At 38.7% G+C, this 19,978-nt stretch overlaps 1 protein-coding gene across 2 annotated transcripts in view; it reads right to left on the bottom strand.

Moving 5' to 3' along the window:
• The window catches only part of skap1 (src kinase associated phosphoprotein 1), a 33,075-nt gene extending 16,543 nt beyond the window's left edge, over nucleotides 1-16,532 (bottom strand). For both annotated transcript variants that reach the window (XM_029456595.1, XM_029456596.1), the window contains exons 1-4: nucleotides 16,348-16,532; nucleotides 14,285-14,390; nucleotides 13,648-13,676; nucleotides 12,903-13,016 (exon numbers count right to left, since the gene is read on the bottom strand). In XM_029456595.1, the coding sequence (XP_029312455.1) occupies nucleotides 12,903-13,016; nucleotides 13,648-13,676; nucleotides 14,285-14,390; nucleotides 16,348-16,387 (289 nt within the window). In that variant the 5' untranslated portion in view covers nucleotides 16,388-16,532. The remainder of the gene's footprint in view (nucleotides 1-12,902; nucleotides 13,017-13,647; nucleotides 13,677-14,284; nucleotides 14,391-16,347) is intronic.
• Between the last annotated feature and the right edge of the window lie 3,446 nt (nucleotides 16,533-19,978).

Here is a 19,978-nt window from a genome sequence, read left to right as displayed (position 1 = left end):
GTTATACATGATGGGACAATAGCACAACTTAAGAGGCTTTAGTTAATTAGTGCAGTTGTTAGGCTAGCATTGCACAAATAAGTTTACATTTAGCCTGCTGAGCAGGAGAGAAGCAGTTTTAAATAGGAACTCCACACTAAATAATCATTTTTACACTTTACACATAATCGCATAAATTATTTTTGCCATATGATGCTAATAAATGTGATTTCCTGCTTTTTCTGCTCAAAATGATCTTATATGTTTCTGCTTGGATTTTAACACTGGCTGATCATATCTCCAGGTCGTGCCTCTCACACACAGGACCTTTGGACATGTGACACACTTGCCTGTTCAGTTCTACGTTGTACACAAATCAACTAGGAGTTTGCAAGGCTGGTGTCGAGATGTATGCCCAAAAGAAAGCCCACAGTTCTGGTTGTATATAGAAACACACCTATTTTTAAACATTATCAAAGACTTAGATTGCAACAGGTTTGCAAACATCGCAGTGCTGACCTTTTCAAGAAGGTGATTGAAAGAATGAAAGAGGGAGTCGGCCACAGGTTGGAAAGAAATCCTATTTTCACACAAAGAAGCGAAATGGCCCAAACCTTTAAGCTCACTTTGTTTGGCACTTTCACCTTTATGGGACATTTGGAATCTAACCGGAAACGTTGTATGGTAGTCGACTTACAACCACTCGACCACCAGGATGTGTCAAGAGACGAGGTTTTATCCAGCTGTTATATGTTTAGAAGTTTTAACAAGAAGTATGCTTGATTGACCTATTTTCTAGCCTTTAGCCATTAGAGGGGATCTTGTAAAGTTGACCCCATGTCGGCTTCAAGGGCCATCTTCCGCCCTGTGTTTCAACAGGGGTACCTAGCTTTACTATGTGTCAAAAACAAAGCTCAGTTTCCGCCAAATTCATTAGTCAACAGGCATTAGCCTTGCAGGGAAAAAGGCAAAGTGAGAGCAGGAACCGCCTTTTTAGTCTGAAAAAGAGGAACAATTTAAAGACCATTTACACTAGTCAGTGTGACACCACATTCAGACCGCTGATGACAAGGGGAATGCCTGAAGTCCATCCCCCTCAGAATGGAACCTGTTTAACTGCTGGGGAAAACCAAACATGTCATCCAACATCTGTGTCCTCTGGTTTAAACAAAGAGCATCCCCCAACATCAGACAAACAGGAACCTCTTTCTCATTCATAAAAATCAGCAACATGAAAAAGCTGTTAAATGGTAAATGGATTGCATTTATGTGGAGTGGACAACCACTCTACCTCCTGAGCCACAGCCGGCCCCAATTGAATGCCCTCTCCAACTATGTGATGCTCTCTCTAAAAGTTGTTGTTTTGAGTCCATTCTCAGTGAGTTTTGTTTGAATAACTTTGATCTAGGGTGAAAAATAAAGCTGATATTGGCTTTTTTTTGCTTGGTTAACATTCCAGAGATTTAAGTTCACAACAATTCAGCCTGTGATCCCATAACCCGGCACCGCTTCAGCTCATGGGCCTGATAGATGAGCGGGTCGTTCCAGAGCAGAGCCCCAGACACCTCACGGCACTAACACGCTCACATATCATCAGCCTGCCTTTGTGGATGGACTGACCGGTGACACTATAAATACATAGGTGCTAAGGACTGTTTTGTCAAAGAGAACCTGATTCAGTACATCATAACAAACAGCAGTCATTATGCTCCCCCACCTCATCTATCTGCTGGCAGTTCATCCATTTTTTTCCTGGGCCTGCTTCCCTGTTGCGGCCCACTTCTAATCCCCTCATCTGTCTGCTTCCCTCGCTCTTCATTTATCTCAAAGGTCGAGCACGGCTAATAGATGAGGAGGTACAAAATCAACACGAGATCACTCTGATCTGCTTGAGTCAATAAACATTACACATTCATGCGTGTTTAACACTTTAACACCGTGTGACCTGACCTCACTTGACTGTCCTGCTTTGTAAGAAACCTCGAACATTGGTACAACTTTAGTGAAAATGGAAACATGTACAACACAATAGTTCTGTCTTCTTCCACAGGGTAGCAGCGCAGCCTAAAAGCATCACGCTGCTTAATGCCGCTGCAGTCCCTGATCCCACCCTAAACAAGAGCAGACTCTTGATTGGTCCTGAGTTAACAATGCCTCCTTTAATGAAAATTACACACTAACACCTCTTTGGGACCCGTGCAATTTTAAGTGGATATTCAGAGGTAATGTTATTTGAAAATGTGTAATTAAGGGCGTTAAAAAACCCCAACAACCATCATGGTGTTTGAGTTTTGAGTTTGACTACAGGCACGGAGAGACACATTAATGCATCTAATTAAGGCCTCATCAAAATCGCAGACAGACGGCACTCTTTCATAAAAATCATAAATTGCGTTATCAATTATTCAGGGCAATGCCTTGACTTCATTTTCATCCCTTTTGCGTTTTAATTAGCACCATCCACAGCTTTGGTATTGACATTAATTTGATGGCAATTTATTGATATTTCAGAATAACCTATTTAGCTGAGTGCAATTACCAACAAAGAGAAGCAGATAGATGTGATGTTAGAGTCGCATCACGTGCTTTGTAAATCAAGGTGAGGAGCTGCTAAAGGCTACGCTAACTGAATCTAACGGCTCTCAGTGGTCATCAGCAAGAAAAGATGCAAGTCTCCCCATTTCCAAATGGAAGGAAATAATCAATAGAAATTGACCGGAGATATGTGTAAATTGATCCTGACAAAGGGATATTTCCATTAAAACAAGCTGACCTGGGTGCTGATAAGTGCTCCGTTCTTTGCCTCCCTGAACTTTTTTTAAACTCGAGGGGGGGGTGGGGGGGATACAAAACAATGCATCTGAGCTGCCAGCGGTTTGCCACAGCCGCAATCTCTCATTTGGTTATTCACACTCTCTCAGCATGGTGTTATGAGCTCAGCAGTTGATCCCGCAAGAAAAGGCTGATTTATGTTAGCATGACCAGAGGGAGTTAATGTATTCTCTCATTAAAATCCACTTTACTTAGGCTGAAAGTCAATCAAAGGCTGGATAGAAAGTGAATCAAAATGAAGGGAAATGGTCGGGTGGGAGGACTAATATGTTACATTACATCTAACGGTGGTCATAATGCAACAAAGATGTTATGAAAACACAAAAACACACTGAAGATGTTGATGGTGCTACGGAAGAAGGAAATGCTGAAGGAAAGCTTTAGTATCTTTTCTTTGAGCGACAGCACTGGCAGGGGAACTTGTGCTTCCAGAGGGTTTGAACCACTGTTGTATCCCATATGAAGACAATTAAGCCCGTTACATGCAGAAAGATTGAGATGAGGGAGAAAAAAAGCCCTTTATCAGAATACAAATCTAGCGTGTAACAATAGCTTTTTCTTTCATTCTTTTTTTTGCTATTTAATGCCGCTTTTTTATGTTTTAACATTTTTGTACATAATCATATGTTAACCAAAATCGTGCAGATTGTGTATTCTGTATATAATGTGATTGTCATATATTGTGTATGGGTTGCTAAGATGTCTTGCTGTATTTGGGATGTTTAACATACTAGCAGTGTCGTAATGACGTGTGGGACGGGTTTGGAAAGACATGGGGGAAAAATTAACCGATTATATTTTTATCTTGCTCTGTCCATCAATGTCCGCTTATTGTATTTTACGTCTGCATGCCTTTGGTTCAGCTCATTAATATTCGTCGCCTTTGGGCAATATTATTTTTTTTAGTGAGTGGGCGTGTGATGCGTTTTTAGTATTTGCTTGAAGTCTGTATTTAAGTAACCCTTTGTGCTTGTAAGGTATACTGTATCTGTATTTGTTTGTAATGCTTCGTCTCATCTGTTGTTGGGATTTTATGATTGTCATGAGCGCTGCATGTGTCTGTTCTATAACAGCTTTATTGGGTTTATTATCATTTATGTTGTATTGTACTATATGTGCTTTGATGGTTTTTTTTGTCTGCTTTAGGGCTGCAAAGATTATTTTCATTATGGATTATTCCCTTGATTCATTATTTGGGCAATAAAATGTCATAAAATAGTGAAAAATGCCCGTCACTATTTCCTTAAACCCACATTGACATATACAAATATATTACATTTTATTATATTTCTATTATAAAAAATGAAGGAAATATTACATGTTATTATTATCATTTAATTCTGCTATTTTTATAATGGTACTTCAGACTCATTTACATCAACACTGTGATTATTGTACTGTACATGCTCTTATTCTGTCTAATCTTGTACTAATTGTTATGTTTTTGCTGTGAAGCACTTTGGGCTGCAATTCTTGTATGAAAGGTGCTATACAAATAAAGCTTATTATTATTATTATTATTATAAAAAATGAAGAAAAGGAGAAACCAGTGTTTTGTGTATTTGCATTAAAAATTACTTGAAATTATCAAAACTAATGCTGATTAATTTTCTCTAATCAAAAGATTTAATTGTTTCTGCTCTACTCTGCTTTTTGTCGTGATCGATTCTTTCGTTCTTTTCATTCTTAACATAAACCTGCCCAAGGACTGAGGATGGAAATGATCCTTTTGGAGAAATTAAGTAAATTTGGTAAAGAAAGAGTTCTTTTTATTTTTTAATCCAGAGATAACTACAACATATTGCAAGCACAAATCTCAAACTAAACTATGGGGAAATACTTCAGTTAACACTGGCCACTCTATGGGATTAATATATCTTCTATATTTAGCAGCGAGAAGAAGAGGTGACCCCCCCCTCACAGCACAGGTGGGAATCAAAATCAGAGAGTTATCATATGTTTTCTTTCTCCTGTGTTTAGTCCTTGAGCACTGGGGCTCTCACAGAGAGGTATTGCATTGAATCCAGCATCAGGGGGCAGGACCTGACCCCCACGTGAACTCTGCTGATGAGGTGAAACAGAAGGCAGAGAGAGGCTCCCTGGCCCTGAGGGGGCTGCGGGGAGGAATGCTGCTGCTGACTCTTACAGACGAAGCGAGAGAGACCGCAATCCTCTTCGATACTGTCCTTGATTAGGAAAAAGGATTCACTCAGTGCACCTTCACCCACCCGGCGCTCAATCTGCGCACAGGCCAAAGCTAAATTGATACATTTTTCCTCATTAAAGTAGGAGGCCTTTGCTGCGCGTCCCTCCAGCGAGGCGGCCGTCAGAAGGGAGGAGAGAGACTAAGAGGCACTGAGGTTAAGGGCAGAATGACTTCCCTGCCCTCCTCTCCTCCCCATGATTTGATTAGGACTTCAGTCATCGATACATAAACCGTGTTTAGAACCTCCTAATGCATGTGTTTGAACGAAAGAAAACATGCAGTGCATTATATCAGGCTGCATGATGCCTGCATCGTCGTCTAATAATGTTTAATGGGACCGGGAATTTATGCAGGAGTGATTAAGGATTTTATTTTGAATCAGGGATGTCCATCAGGTTAAATAACAAATCTCTGACTTGAGATAAAAGCTTTACGACTGAGCGAAGAATAAAATCTTTAATATACGCCTAAATGATCAGGTAAATATTTGATATAACAGGTTTGGATTCTGGAAATTCAGTCATATTGCAACTTTAATGCAGTGCAGAGATATCTGGTGTTTCTCTCTTTTATTGACGGACTTAGTCCGTTACACTTGATGCAATTTGGAAGAAAGAATAAATAAAGTTCTGTTCTTCTACGCAAGATTAGATGTCAAGTCATTCGAGGATCCGTTCGGCTCTATTCCTACATTCAAACATCACAGGCCGGCTACTGTAAAGACACTAAGGGGCTAAATTTACTATGTGACATCGGCTTCCCCCTGGGCAGCCATAAGGAGGGTATACAGCGACCCTGAATTTCCCTTTTCTAGATTTACTACCACTATTCAAATGCTTAACTGCAGATACAATGATCCTCTAATCGCTGGGGATGGTTTTCAGCTGCTTCACTGACAGAGACAAAAAAAGAAAAGAAACAGTAGTAAGAATATAAATACCAACAATGGAGGAGTTCGGGCCCACAGGAGAGCCTGCATATCTGTGATAAAAACAGGATATAACACAATCTACGACAGAGCCTGGAGGGAAAAACACTCAGAGAAAATCGACACACTCACTCTCTGAATATACAGTTATTGCAACTTTAAAAGGCTTCTGTTATTTCCACTAAAATGCTTTAAATTTAATTTTAGCAATAATGGTAAGTAAGAATGTTGGGGAGGACCGCGTTATTGCATTGTGCTTTCTGAGCAATATCTCATGCTTATTACTTTTTTATATAATTGGTCTTATTTTATAGTCACTGCTTTTACATATTATGCCAATAAACATTTATATGATGCTATTATTCATTGACTCCTTTCATAAATCACCAGCAAGTCCAATAGGCAACAGGTGTTACAGAAACATTATTCTGTCAAGGAAAAAAAGGCCAAACGCTCACACAACTCTTGCTTAAATCTGAAGCAGGTGGTTTCACTTAAAATAAGAATATTTATTTAAATAATTATATTATTGATTTTATATACTTATTACGATTCGTATAGATAACTATAAATAACATAATAAAAACAACAGTTCAAATTAATAAGATAATAATATTAGTATTTATTTCGCCACGTTTTCAAATTTGGCTTCTTTTTTTTTTATTCTGTGTCCTAAATTTTATTCATACTGTGATATATTGACAATATTTTATTCAGTCTTTTATATTATAAAAAAAGAAAAGTAATGGCTGAATAATTATTTAATTTAGCCTTTTTTGAAACAAATTACAATGTGTTGTAATTCTTTTTTGTTTGATTTCCTCTAAGTATTGTACCAGTATATAACTTGCTTAGAATTTATATAGACGGTTTATATTTATAGGCAAGTAAAATAATAATTGTGAGAAAAAAAAAGATGTTTTTTCCAACATTCAACATGTTTTATAAGGTTAAAAGGATTTTGATCACATCGTTTTTATTTGTTTGAACATAAATATGTAAATGAGGGGGAACAACATTTTGTTTTGCAGTGTTTCATTCTGAGAAAATGTTTAAATCAACCTCTATGACATTAACTGTCGAAGAAGTCATTTAAAACTGATTTTATGACAAAATACAAACTCATAGAAAAATATAACGCAATATAAAATAGCAGGGTCACGATCATTATTTAATTCATGTTTTTTCTCAGTACTTGTTATTATAAAGTTTGCATTAATTGTTATAATCAGTGAACATATTAAATAATGAATATATTAAATTAAGCAAAATGGCCTGACCTACTAAATTTAAAAATCAATAATATAACCATGTTTATTTAAGCCTGTTTTTTTTAAGTTGTCCCTTTAACTGCAATCAGTGCTGTTAGGAAATTACATTTTGAAGTTAAATATCTAATTGCATAATTGTTTTGTTTAAATACAACTAATTACAGTTGTATACTGCCAAGGAGGAACTAGTTATTTTACTATAAAGATGTTTTCCCAATCGACTGGTTCTAATTCCATTTTCTTTGAGATAAGCCATTCAACAACATAGGCCACAATGAATCAATAGTAAACATTTCTATTGTAGAAAAGGACAACAGCATACAAGCTCACGGCAGTCCTGTCCCACTTGGCACACACACAGTGCTGACTTCTTCCAGCCGAGCGGAGATCCCAGTGTAAAGAGGTATGCATCCTCAACATCCTCGAATAACTCCACAAGGGCATGTTAATGGCCTTAAAGTGCTACATTACAGCAACAATTAAACAGAGGGATCCCAGAGGCATTGGGAGTCGTCGTGTCACTGTCTGTGTACAGGCCAACACATCTCTCCCGTCTCCATTTATTTCCCTAAGAAATCAGCGGGGCCACCTGGGCTTGGCATTGAAACTTCATTCATCTCCAGAAATGGATTCCAGCGGAGGGCAAAATCAAATTCTCATTTGCAAGGCAAGGGGAGAAAGAGAGGGAGTGAATGCAGGAGGTACCTGGGAATGCTAACCTCTGGGTGAACCCGCCGCATCTGATAGTTTTGCTATTTGTCTGTGACATTGACAGCTCTGGGGGAGATTAGGAGCCACCCTGCCCCAGCTTCCCACTTTGCATTCTGCCTATGTGCCTCTTTACAGATGGACTGCTGCACATTTACCTTCGCCTGTTTTCCCTGGGTTTCAACACGACGCTATACCAGAGGCAACGGAGGGATGTAATTATATGCTATGCAACAATAAAACAAAGCAAATGAGGGGAGAGCTGCGTCAGAAGGCTTACAGACCGGGAGGATGCAAAACTACACAGTGTGGCTTTTGGTGGGGGTGAAGCCGGAGATGAGAGTGATGGATGCCCTTCGGTTAAATACGTCCAAATCCCCCCTTCAAGCCGCTCTCTTCTTGCCAGGCAGTGTGAGTGAGTGTGTGAGAGAGAGTGTACAAGATTAATAGTGTAAACAGCGAGGGAGAGAGAGAGGGAGAGAATGGCAGCAGGGAAAGAGAGAGAAAGAAAAGACTATCAGCATCTGCAGCAGCAGCACAGTAGCCCTAGGGGAATAGTGTGAACTTTTGAACCCTGGTGGCAAGCAGTCGCAGCGATGCACAGAGCCTGCTCCTGCCTCGTAATGTGTGCGTGTGTGTGTTTCCAGAAAAGCACACAGGCTGCGACTGAGAGAGGAAAGGAAAGGAGAGCGAAAGAGAATGAGGAAGACTAGAGGTCATTAACATATTCCTCTCTTGCTGGCAAACGAGCTGCCGCTATCCAAATGTCACAAAATCCATACACCGATGAATGCCGTGAAGAATTAATCTCCAGGCAGACATTCTGACGGATAGATACAGTAGATGGTTATCAGAGAAACTCCAAAGAAACTTCATGACTGATGGGCGTTCTGTGAAGGCCAATCCTTCACACGACTCTGGACTGAGTGCAGACAGGTCACAGGTTGGTCAAGGAAGAGACCAAAGGTCAAGAGTTCAGTATGTAGGCAGACAGCATGACCACAGGCCAACAAACCAGCAAGGAGATCATTTTTGCAGAACCAAAATACTGTCAAGGTGCTGCATACAAATGAGAAAAACTGGGACAGATACTACTAAGCCATTTTTCAACATTCTTGTCCTTTTAATGTATTTTCTTCCTCCGTGAAGCTCCCACAAACTTGCTCTTTCTCCGTGACTTAATTTGCCTTCAAACACAGACAAGGGGCCAGTTGGCACTCTACACATTGCTGATTAACCCTCTAATGGAGCATCAATCCGTCAGCTGGCAACATTTCTTTCCTATTTCGCCAGCCAAGAGACCCGGGCATGCACCCTCAAAAGCACTTCACTTTATACAGGTTTTTCAAGCTTCAGCCAAAATGACAAAATTTAGATTTAATATTCTATTTACCAGCACTGTGTAATAATGTTGTTACTGTGCATTGGCTCGTCATTTTCAAATGAGAAATATGCAACAGCGAGACATAAATTCAAATTGGTTATCCTACCGCATTCTATTGCAAGTAATTGGTTTGGGAAATTGGGTCGGCTCAGTAATCACTGACAAGAGTCACATTCCTGCATTCTTTAAATGGGCCACAACAGAACAGAACACACCTGCCTTTATTAATTGATTAATGGTCAGAAATTAATCAGCAACTGTTTTGATAATTGATTAATCATTTGGGTCAAACAAAAATGCCAAACATTCCCTTGTTTTAGCTTCTCAAATGTAAGAATATATAAGAATATATCTTTGTCCAATGTGACAGTAAACTGCAAATGATTGGCTGAAAACCAAGCAACGTGAGGAAATCACCTTGACCTTCAGGGAGCTGTGACATTTTATAGACAAATGATGAATTGATTAATCGAAGCAATAATCAAAATAATCGTTCCTACCTGCCAATAAAACAAGTTAGATTATCTCCAGGACACTTCTTATTAATGCAAAGGATTAGATAATACATGGATTATATATATATATATATATATATATATATATATATATATATACAGTAAATTACACAAACAGATAAGGTGACCTGATATGAGTATGGCAGAAAAAGAAATATGCACATGGCATCTAAGTTTTTTTTATAAATTCTACATCCACACATGAGCAAATAGAGGATATGTGGTGCATCATAATACAATTATGACGATCACAAAGAAGAAAAGGGAGATTTCTTTTGCAAGCCTCTTGAAACAAAGCTCTTTCTGCGGTACTCTGTCATCGCTGCAGCTTCCTTACAAACATCCCAGAGCGCCCAGCGGTGCTCCCCCAATCAGAGAAAAACAAACAGGCCATTTCGACTTCGTAAACTTGACCTGCAAACAGCATGACGGGGCTAAAAGCCCCACATCTTGGGCTGTCTCCTGGGGTGTGTGTGTGTGTGTGTGTGTGTGTGTGTGTGTGTGTGTGTGTGTGTGTGTGTGTGTGTGTGAGACATTGAAATTGTGTGCATTTATTTGTTCATGATGCAAAATGTATTGGAATGGCAGAGTGTGCAATGAAGAGAGAGAGAGAGAGAGAGAGAGAGAGAGAGAGAGAGAGAGAGAGAGAGAGAGAGAGAGAGAGGGCAGACAAGGCTGGGGTGAGGCGGCAGGCGCAGTCAGGTCACCGGTGCGGTCGGCGGGTGAATCTCAGTTCACATTACCATGCAGACACCCGGGCTAACAATGGAGGCTCCATCTGTTCCTGTCAGCCATTACAAATCTGGTGTCACCCAGTCCGCTGAAGACAACAGGCCACCGCATCTAATCAAACGGCACAGGCTCCTCCTGCGTGTAAAAGCAGCCATCGACTTCACACTCACTCACTCTCTGGTTAGGGAACAGAGAGCAGCGAAGTCAGGCAGTCGATTACCACGGATAATACATTCTCCAAGTCACAAAGTCTCTATTGTGTACAGTAGCCTCAAATAAAATGATACAATTAAGAGAAAAAAATCTATTTTCTACCTTCTCCTTAAAGCCAAATGCCATTCTCTACATCACAAAAATCACCATTCATTTTAGCAACAAAGGCGCTGATTTTTTCATTAAAATGAATAAAAGAAAAATTCAAATCTTCACCATGGATGATTGTTCCTCCAGAAAATGCCCCTGATTTCATTAGGTGGTCATGCCATTATTTTCCACAAACACTCCCTCTTCCATTGAAACAGACCGCCCAGCAGAAAAGTGTGAGCCATTTCTTTCAACTGGCAGTGAACAGAGAATGAACTATGAACTCCACATGCCCTTTTAGTGAGGACACAGGCCATTCACTACGCTAACACGGTCGCAGCAATAAAAAGACACAGAAGCTGTGAGGTGTAAATTTGTCTTACAGAATCAAATGTTATGATTATTGATCCAACAATGCATTGTGTGTGTGTTTTTTTAAAAGTTGTTTAGTGTCAAGGGACATTCGATATTCAAAGCAAAATGCAAATGAAAGAAAAAAAAATAGATTCTGGTAGTGCCGCATAATTGGCTATTTCTCACATTTAACACCAACAATGGCGTGACACAATGTTCAAGCTTTAACAACTATCACATCCACAGTAACAGACGGCGTAGTTTGTAGTTGGGCGCGTTATTGTTATAGCCTTAAGGGACATTTTTTAAGGCATTTTATTGTTGGATTTTGTTTGTTTCCCCAAGGAAATCTCGGCTTGTTTATTCTGAAATAAACAATTCAAAAAAATGAATTATCATTGTCTTGTGGTCTCTCTTCACACCATCTGCCGTGATTTGTTTATTCTATTTTTCCAAAGTTGCAGAGAAAGGCGGCAGAGGACGGAAGAGTTCATTAAGTCGTTTTGACTACATCCAGCTGGCATTAACTATCGGTATCACTAAACGACTGCAAATGGTGGCAACATGTTCTTGTTTCTTATTGGGAAATTCCACATGGTTCCAGCTTCACCTCAGGAAAGGAGCTGAAAGAGAAAGCACAGAGTATAGATGGGCACCTGAGGCAACCGAATCAATAATGCCCACCTGCGGGTATGTCACGTCAAGGGCTATTAGCTGGCGCATAGAGTCAGAAATACAAAAAGTCTGAGCGGGAGGGAGGGCAAGTCCAAGAGACGGGAAGATAGAGAGAAAGATTGATAAAGGGAGAGAGGGATGGAACACACATGGCCCCTCAGGTACAGTGTTGTATTTCAAACCCGGTTGTGAAAGAATAGAGGGGCTCGGGGTCAATCAATCATTGCATTAGCCTGCAGCTACAAAGCCTCCTCTCTGTGTGGGCCGCCTCCATGCCTCCCACAGTCCACACATACAGCTCAAGGGGACATATCAGGAGCTGAGGATCCACCACTGGAGGGAGCTCTAGGTCCCCGATCAGGCCTGTGTGAACTCACTAGCCCCCTTTTCCTCCAACATCAGAACAGCCTACCTGCACACTGGCCAGGAGGAGTCGTCACGAGGGAGGGGGGGATTTCACATATGTGGTCTGTTTTTTCCAATTAAGAGGGTGAGAAACAATATACAGCAGAAGGGTTCAACTGTGCTTCCTGTGGCGAGGTGTAGGTGAGCCAGTGAGGATGGCGAGAGTTGCTTGTTAAAACTGCACTTTGTTTAGTTTTCTCCGAGGAATACCGCATTGTCTCTTGTGACTCCTCCTTTTTACCTTTTCCTTTGTTGGTGCAGAATTCCTTGTACACTGTAGCCTTTCAGCACATTCACACAGATAATATAGACATGTGCGTTCAACTATTAGGGTTAAAATTTCACTCCATTGTCCCTGGTTAAAGTAAATGGTATGATATATATAATCTGGATTAAAGTCTGCTGCTCAAATATAAAATCATTGTCTTTTTTTTCATTTGATGTTTTGATGGAAAAGCCATGAGTGCCGCTTTGCCGCACGTAGACATCCAGTTAGAATTCGGCCTCTTTTGAGCTCAGATCCCTGCACTGTGCAAATATCCTAAGCACACACACAAACATTTACACACACACTTACAGGGAATCAGAATCAGGGCTATTGTTAACTCACATTCAGGGGTTCCATCATCCTGGTAGTCAGAGGCTACTGAGGCGTCGTCTGATGGGGCAGAGCGACCCAGACTGGAACGGTTGTCATCGGAACCGTCTTCGTCTCTTAAGTCCGCTGAGTGTGTGTGAGAGTTTGTGAAAATGTGTGGAATAGAGATTTGTAAAACATATTTGAGTGAGTGGGTTAAGTAAGAGAATACTTAAAGGATTTAACTTTCAGTAGTGCATGATAATGCTGCATTCATGTGCATTTGGAATAATAGTCCATAGTAGAAAATTGACATTATACTACGCAGAAACATTCCGGACTAAAGTAAATGTAACCGTTAGTTGCTGTACAGAGTGACCTAGATTAGTTAAAAAACTTTATTTATTAGTATTAACCCTGATAACAAGGTAAAATCACTAATACAATTTAAACACAATACAAACAGCTATCAACGTGTTGTTTAAACGCTCTGAGCAATAAAATACAACACATTTTCTTTGTAGCGTCCATGTTGTTTCCACATTAAGACTTAAAATTCACAAACACACAGAAGTCGGAAGAACAACTTCCCAACTCTGAATATGGGACCATCCTATGAGCATGTGAATGCACCATAAAGCTTTGTTTGTGCACTTTATTCTATCAGAATATGTAATCATACACGCACATAGATATACAAACACAGCTGAAACAACTCGGTGTAGATACGGCAATATGTGATACTTTGATGAAAGAGATTCAGGGTCATTTTACTTACATGGGGGGAAGGGGAATTCTTGAGGATATCTGTAAAATCAGAATAAGCATATATCTTAAAATAAAATAGAACATCAAATATTTGCACTGAATTGCATGCTCTCTGTACTTTCAACTCAGCTTCAGCATTGCTTCATTTTGAAGCAGAAAACCACAAAACCACATGTTGTCTGTTCCAGCGTCTCTTATTGTGCAGTGCAGGCAACACCAGAGGTGCCGTTTCCGGAGTAAACTATCGCACTTCATACAAGACTTTCCATTTTTTGGGGGGTTCATAAACTGTTCATCATGCTTGTAAATTATATCATATTAAGAATAAATTATCCTGATCAAAGCCGATATCATAAATATTATATATATATAATATAAATATAATATCTATGATATCTTTAAAAACTTTTAATAACAATAAATAAGGGGGAGCATGAAGTCTTGAAGGTGACACCATTAAACTAAATGAGTTCCTTCAAATGTAATTTAGAAAACTGTGTTTACAGCAATTACAGCAACAATTAAGGTTCTTGTGTGGTATTCACAGCAAAAGTTAGATAATGATGGCATGAAATTACATTGTGACACTTGACTGGTAAAGCTTGCTAAACACTGATTTAATGCTGATCCTAGAGGTAAAAACCTACCTCACATGGACGACCCTGAAGTTGTTCAGTAGGATATTCCGTGTCTCTTCGGTTTCTTTACTCAGGTCGCTGTCTTGAAGGATCTCTGATACAAATATCTCACAGTCTGAAGAGAACAGAAAAACACTGTATACATGGTATTTGTGACGTGTATTTTAAAGGGCACAATTCTGAAGGGTTTAAACACTGAATGTTAATGTATATGATAAAGTTTATAATGTTTGTGAGAAATAAAACCCTCATCAAAGTATAAAACTCAAAATAAAAGTCTAAAAAGATCCTCACTTTCTCAAGTCACTCTGCAATGTGTAATACCTGGCCTAATGCTCAAGACAAATAGGTGGCAGCATTTCACCTCCTCTACTGGATCCATACAATCTAAATTCAGTCATCAGTTATTATAAAAAAGAGGAAAAGAAAAGCCAACTACTAACTAACAGCAGGGCACGTAAATGCTAAATTCTACCAAATTGCTGAAATTCTGGGAGTCGGTCAAAATAACGCTGCTATCATATAATCTTCACGTTTGGCGTCGGCCTGTAGGTTATGTTAGCATTATTTAGTTTGTTCATTAGACGCCAAGTGGCAGAAACGAGAAAACAACTGTTTTTGTTTCGTCTTCCAGCCATGGTCAGGAGACTAATTCGACAGGAGGAGAGCATGGGGCAGCTCCGGGAGACGGGCCTTCAATTAGCGGCTGTAGCAACTCAAATTCAGCCAGCACAAACCCCGGCTCAGGGAGTCCCAGCAGGCTGGTGCTGATCAGGCTGTTAGTCGGGGCAGTCCCCCAGGATCAGAGCCTTGGTGCTGGGGTTTGTGCTGGCTGAATTTGAGTTGCTACAACAGCTAACTGAAGGTTTGTCTACCGGAGCTGATGCCTGTTCTCCTGTCAGCAAAGTAGTTTCCAGGCGGTCGGGAGGACGAAACTAAAATACAAGTAGCTTTCTTGTTTCTGCCATTTTGGATTTTATCCAATAAACAAACTATCAAAACACAGAGGAACCATGCCTCTAAAGGTACATGTGGTATTAAAAGACAGGACGGGCCGGGGCTAGCTGTTTAGCATGCTCATTTCCATAGATATCTCTGCAACACAATACATAGACTTCTTTGACATATGTCAGAACTGTAACCTCTTCACATTCTGTTGCATGTTAGTTAATGTTTAAATTCTGGCCACATCTTCACATTGCACCTTTAATCCACATGTTTAATTCTTCTCAGGTTACAAACAGTATAGCTGGATGTTTTAATGTCCGCTGCCTGTACTCAATGGAAACTCACATTGGTAAAGTCTCACTGATACAAATACGTGAAAATAGAGCATTTAAAATATTCCAGCCTTTTTGAATTTGTTGTTTGTTTCTATAATGATGACTGGTGACTCACGTATTTACAGTTTTACCCTTACAATGCTTCTTCAGGGACTAAAAACATTAAACTACTTTTTTGTGTGGCTTGACCTGTGAAAAATAAATCCAAAGAAAAAGAGGTAAGATATTAACATAAAGGGATACGACAGAAAGGAAGTAGTTATGGTTATTATTTTACCGTGGTATTGAACTGCAAACTTAATTTTTTTGTCGTAGTAATTTTACCCAGTAAAGCAAGACCCATGTTTGTAAAACAGGTTGGCCTACATCACTTATCTGATTCAATTTCTTCATGTTCTCTCATGTTACACAAACGAACTGGCATTATGCAAATGTTGTTCTTCTAAAGGCCCTGTTTGCTGGCCTGGCAATACATGCAAATGTAGTAAAATACTTTACAGCTATGTTTCTTATGTTCTAGTTGTTTGCTCTTGTTGTTTGTACAACTAAGGGTAACAGCAGGAGCGAGAAATCTTTGAGCAAAAAATGTACGAACGAAAAGAAAGATGTGACACGATATTTCTTTAGGTTTGGTTCGCTTAACTGTCTGTGTGTTCACAACCAGTAGAATCAAATCATTTGTACATTTTAAATGTAATTTTGATGTGATAAGCATGCCTGTTTAAACAATATTCCTTGAAAGATAAAACTGAAAAAAGCATTATTAACGGTAAAAAATAAAGCCATTACCATCCAAAAGCCTCCTAATTTCATTCGGGATTGTCCCCATCCCTGGCTTTCACCTGTCCAACTTCAGACACTTTGGTATGCTGACTTTTTAGATTTTTTCTGCCTTCAAACCTTGGTTTTAAACCCACAACAGTCTATGTTATAATGTTACAGCTCCATGTCAGACAAGCATCTAACCACCTGTGTCCTCTTCTTCGTTCTGAAACCTAACTTCCGTGCATGCATCTAGATTTGCACAAAATGGGGTGGAGCAGGTGCATAACTGACAACTTCCTCTGCACTCTGGTTTCTGGTCGAGGCTCATGACAAGGTTGACTAACACTGAGAAAACCCCACACTCTGACTTACAATAATATTGGCAAAAAAAAAGCCTGAGTAGGGACCGTGATCCTGTACATTGGATATGTTTAGCAGCATTGAAGCCTAGCAAAACTGCCTGCTGATAAAGATCTGAATCACAAAATGAGAAACTTAAGAGGCTGAAGAACAGCAAACAGCAAAAAAATGAATTGCCAATTAATTAATTGTTGCTTCTCTAATCCCTGTGTCACCATTTTCCATGTCCTGTTACATTTAATAGTGCTGTTAATAATGCAAAAATCACATTGGTCATACCTTCAACCAAATGACCTGGGCTCACATGTCCAGGTTGGCAAGCATCTGAACTGTTGAAGTATCCTTGAGCAAGACAGTGAATCCTCGCCAGCCAGCTCCAGATATGCTGCTCTGTTGCTGATCTTTTGCAGCCTCACCTCCCCTGCAAAGAAGGACAACTAAATATACAATTTCACCACAGGGATCAATAAAGTACCACATTATATTGGGGGGAAAATACTACTATAGCAAAAAAGGACCGCCCCTTAAGTGATTTTAAATTGGAAAAAATAAATACGATTTCAAACATAAAAGCTGTTGAAATAATATCTAAATATTATTCCAGCATACTGGACACTGGTGTATTGGAGAAATCATTTAGCATGACTTTAACATTAAGCAATAGAGTAAACTGTCCTTTCTGCCTCCAATATTTAAGGCTCTTATACCCGTTACAACGTAATGTTTCAGTGAGGTCAGTTTATACAGTATGTAGTTGTGTGGCGAGACAAATGAGCCTATTGGTGTTTCGGATACATATATTAGTAGTATTTCACCATTATTCATAGAGCCACAAATACAGCCATTTCATTCTACTAAAAGTTGTCTCAAAGTATTAAAAGTAATATTTAACAAGCCCTTAAAATGTCCCTCATATTGGTTAGCTATTATCAGTAGTGGAAGAAGTAGGCTACTACAAATCTAAAAGTATCAATTCATTAATGTGTTCATCACTTTAATGTTGCAGCTGATAAATGTGGAGCTCATTATAATCACTTTATACAGCGGGTAGCTTAACCTATAAAAATGGTGATATACATAATGTAGTAGCTAGTTGATTTGTATTGTATTAACAACGTTATTGGAGTAAAAAGTAAAACTGCTCCGCTAAAAGGCCTAGCGTTGTTGTACCATATATATATATATATATATATATATATATATATATATATATATATATATATATATATATATATATATATATATATATTCTCTCTCTCGAGGTCGTCAGACTAACCTGGTGAAATCCGATATCTGAAGTCACAGCAAGTTAGCGTTAGTGTTGAGTGGAGCTGTCGTGCTGGTACTATCTTGCCAATTAGCTTTGGTCGTTCGCCTGTAAATGTAATTTAGCGTTATTTTTTCTTATTTTAGAAAAAGGATTTTACATTACATTTTTGTATCCTCTTTTTATTAAGTCACTTTGTAGGTTTCCTGTACCTGTCTGCAATTCAGACAAAGTGTAAAGGCTTTGCGTTAAGCTAACTTGTAGCTAGCAGGTTTGTACTGTCCGCTAACGTGATCTTTTCTCGTGGTTAGAGACCGTTTAGTTAGCTTGTTCAAGTTACCTGGGCTTTGTAGCAGCTGACGTTTCTCCTCTAACAGCATTAATTCAGAGTAAGTTCGTATATTTTATCGTTACAGTAAAAGTGGAAAACATTTTAAAGTGGTTTCACTTGAATGTATTGTAAACTCGCTAAATACGTTTTTTCACGACTTTTGTGCGGGCGTTGCATTCAATGCTCATATTCTAAAATCGTAAATCAGAATTGAGGTACATTCCGACCATGTTTTAAAATGTGTAGATAAACTTCGGTTCTTCTTCGGTTTGTTTTTGTTTTTTTTATGTTTTTCCACGACTTTAAAAACTTTAGGTGTGTATCCTATGCTGCGCTCTAGTACCATTTTAGAAGGTGAGACATTTTAAATTAAAGTTGTTTTGGATTCACATTAAAGGGACGTTTCTCTGAAATGATACCATAATAGAGTCGGATAATAGAAAGCCAACTGCACATAGCTGCCCTGTGCTTAAAGATACAAAAATACACATCTTCAGGGACTGACCTGGTGTTTAAGCAAAGCCATACAACAATAAAATATATATCAGCTGCAGCCTAATTACTAAACCAGATAAATAAATAGCTAAATAGCACATGTTGTCAAATTGGGTATCAGAAATTTTCACATTCACTGTTTAAATTACAAGTAATCACCACTTTAATTGGTCTTTGATTTAAGATTGAACACTAATTAGGGTATTTCTGACAACATGTGAATGCAGAATCACTAAATTGGTCCTTCACTATATCTGACAGGGCATGGATGAATGGTTTATATTACCAGAGAGGGTGAACAGCAATGGAATGGACTGGACTGAGCTTTAGAGGAGGAATTGGCAATAGTAGTAATACTAATAGAAATAGTGGTGGGTCTGACTATCGCATTATTGATCCTGTATTACTGAAACACTACAAGGAAAGCCATCAAGGAACCAAAGCTCAATCAGACACTGCTCACATCGACAGAATGCACCGGATATCAGTCAAGGCTATGTTGGACTAATGTGTATTGAAGCTCACAAGATAATTATTTCATATCCTAAGTAACATCACACACACATACACAACATTAATTGCTATTCCACAGACTTACAAGCCTGAGTATTTTAACAAAAATAGGTTCTTATGCAACATTTTGAAGCACATCTAAATTGCAATAAAATAAAAAGCTGTGTGCATGGATACATTAAGCTTTGAGTTAAAAAATGTAAACAAAACTTTTTCTAATTTTTATTTTACACAGAAAATTAGAAACATAACCAGTTTGTGCCCGCAACTGACATTTTTAATTTCCTTTTGATGGAAGGGTTCTGAAGAGATTTATAAAATCCATCAATCCTTTGGCTGAAAGGTGAGTTTTTCTTATCATACTTTATTTAGTCTTTGGGCACATGGTGTTTATATATATATATATATATATATATATATATATATATATATATATATATATATATATATCATTATATTTTAGGAAAGAACAGTAGTACACCAATCAGAACAAATGTTGTGGAATTCTTTCTTATCATACACAACATATATTCTTTGGGCACAAAAAGCTACAGTAGTAGGAGCAATTTCATTTCAGTCATATTTGAATAATCTTCAGTATTTTATTTTTATATGCTTGATATTTCATGATGGTCTCCTTCGCTGTCACTTCTCTACAGGAAGCCACGGGGTCAGAGCGAGTTGAATCC

This window comes from Cottoperca gobio, chromosome 19 (genome assembly GCF_900634415.1).
Source record: "Cottoperca gobio chromosome 19, fCotGob3.1, whole genome shotgun sequence".
NCBI classification, from domain to species: Eukaryota; Metazoa; Chordata; class Actinopteri; order Perciformes; family Bovichtidae; genus Cottoperca; species Cottoperca gobio.
Note: the sequence above shows the minus strand (reverse complement) of the source record. Positions and strands in the feature narration are given on the sequence as shown.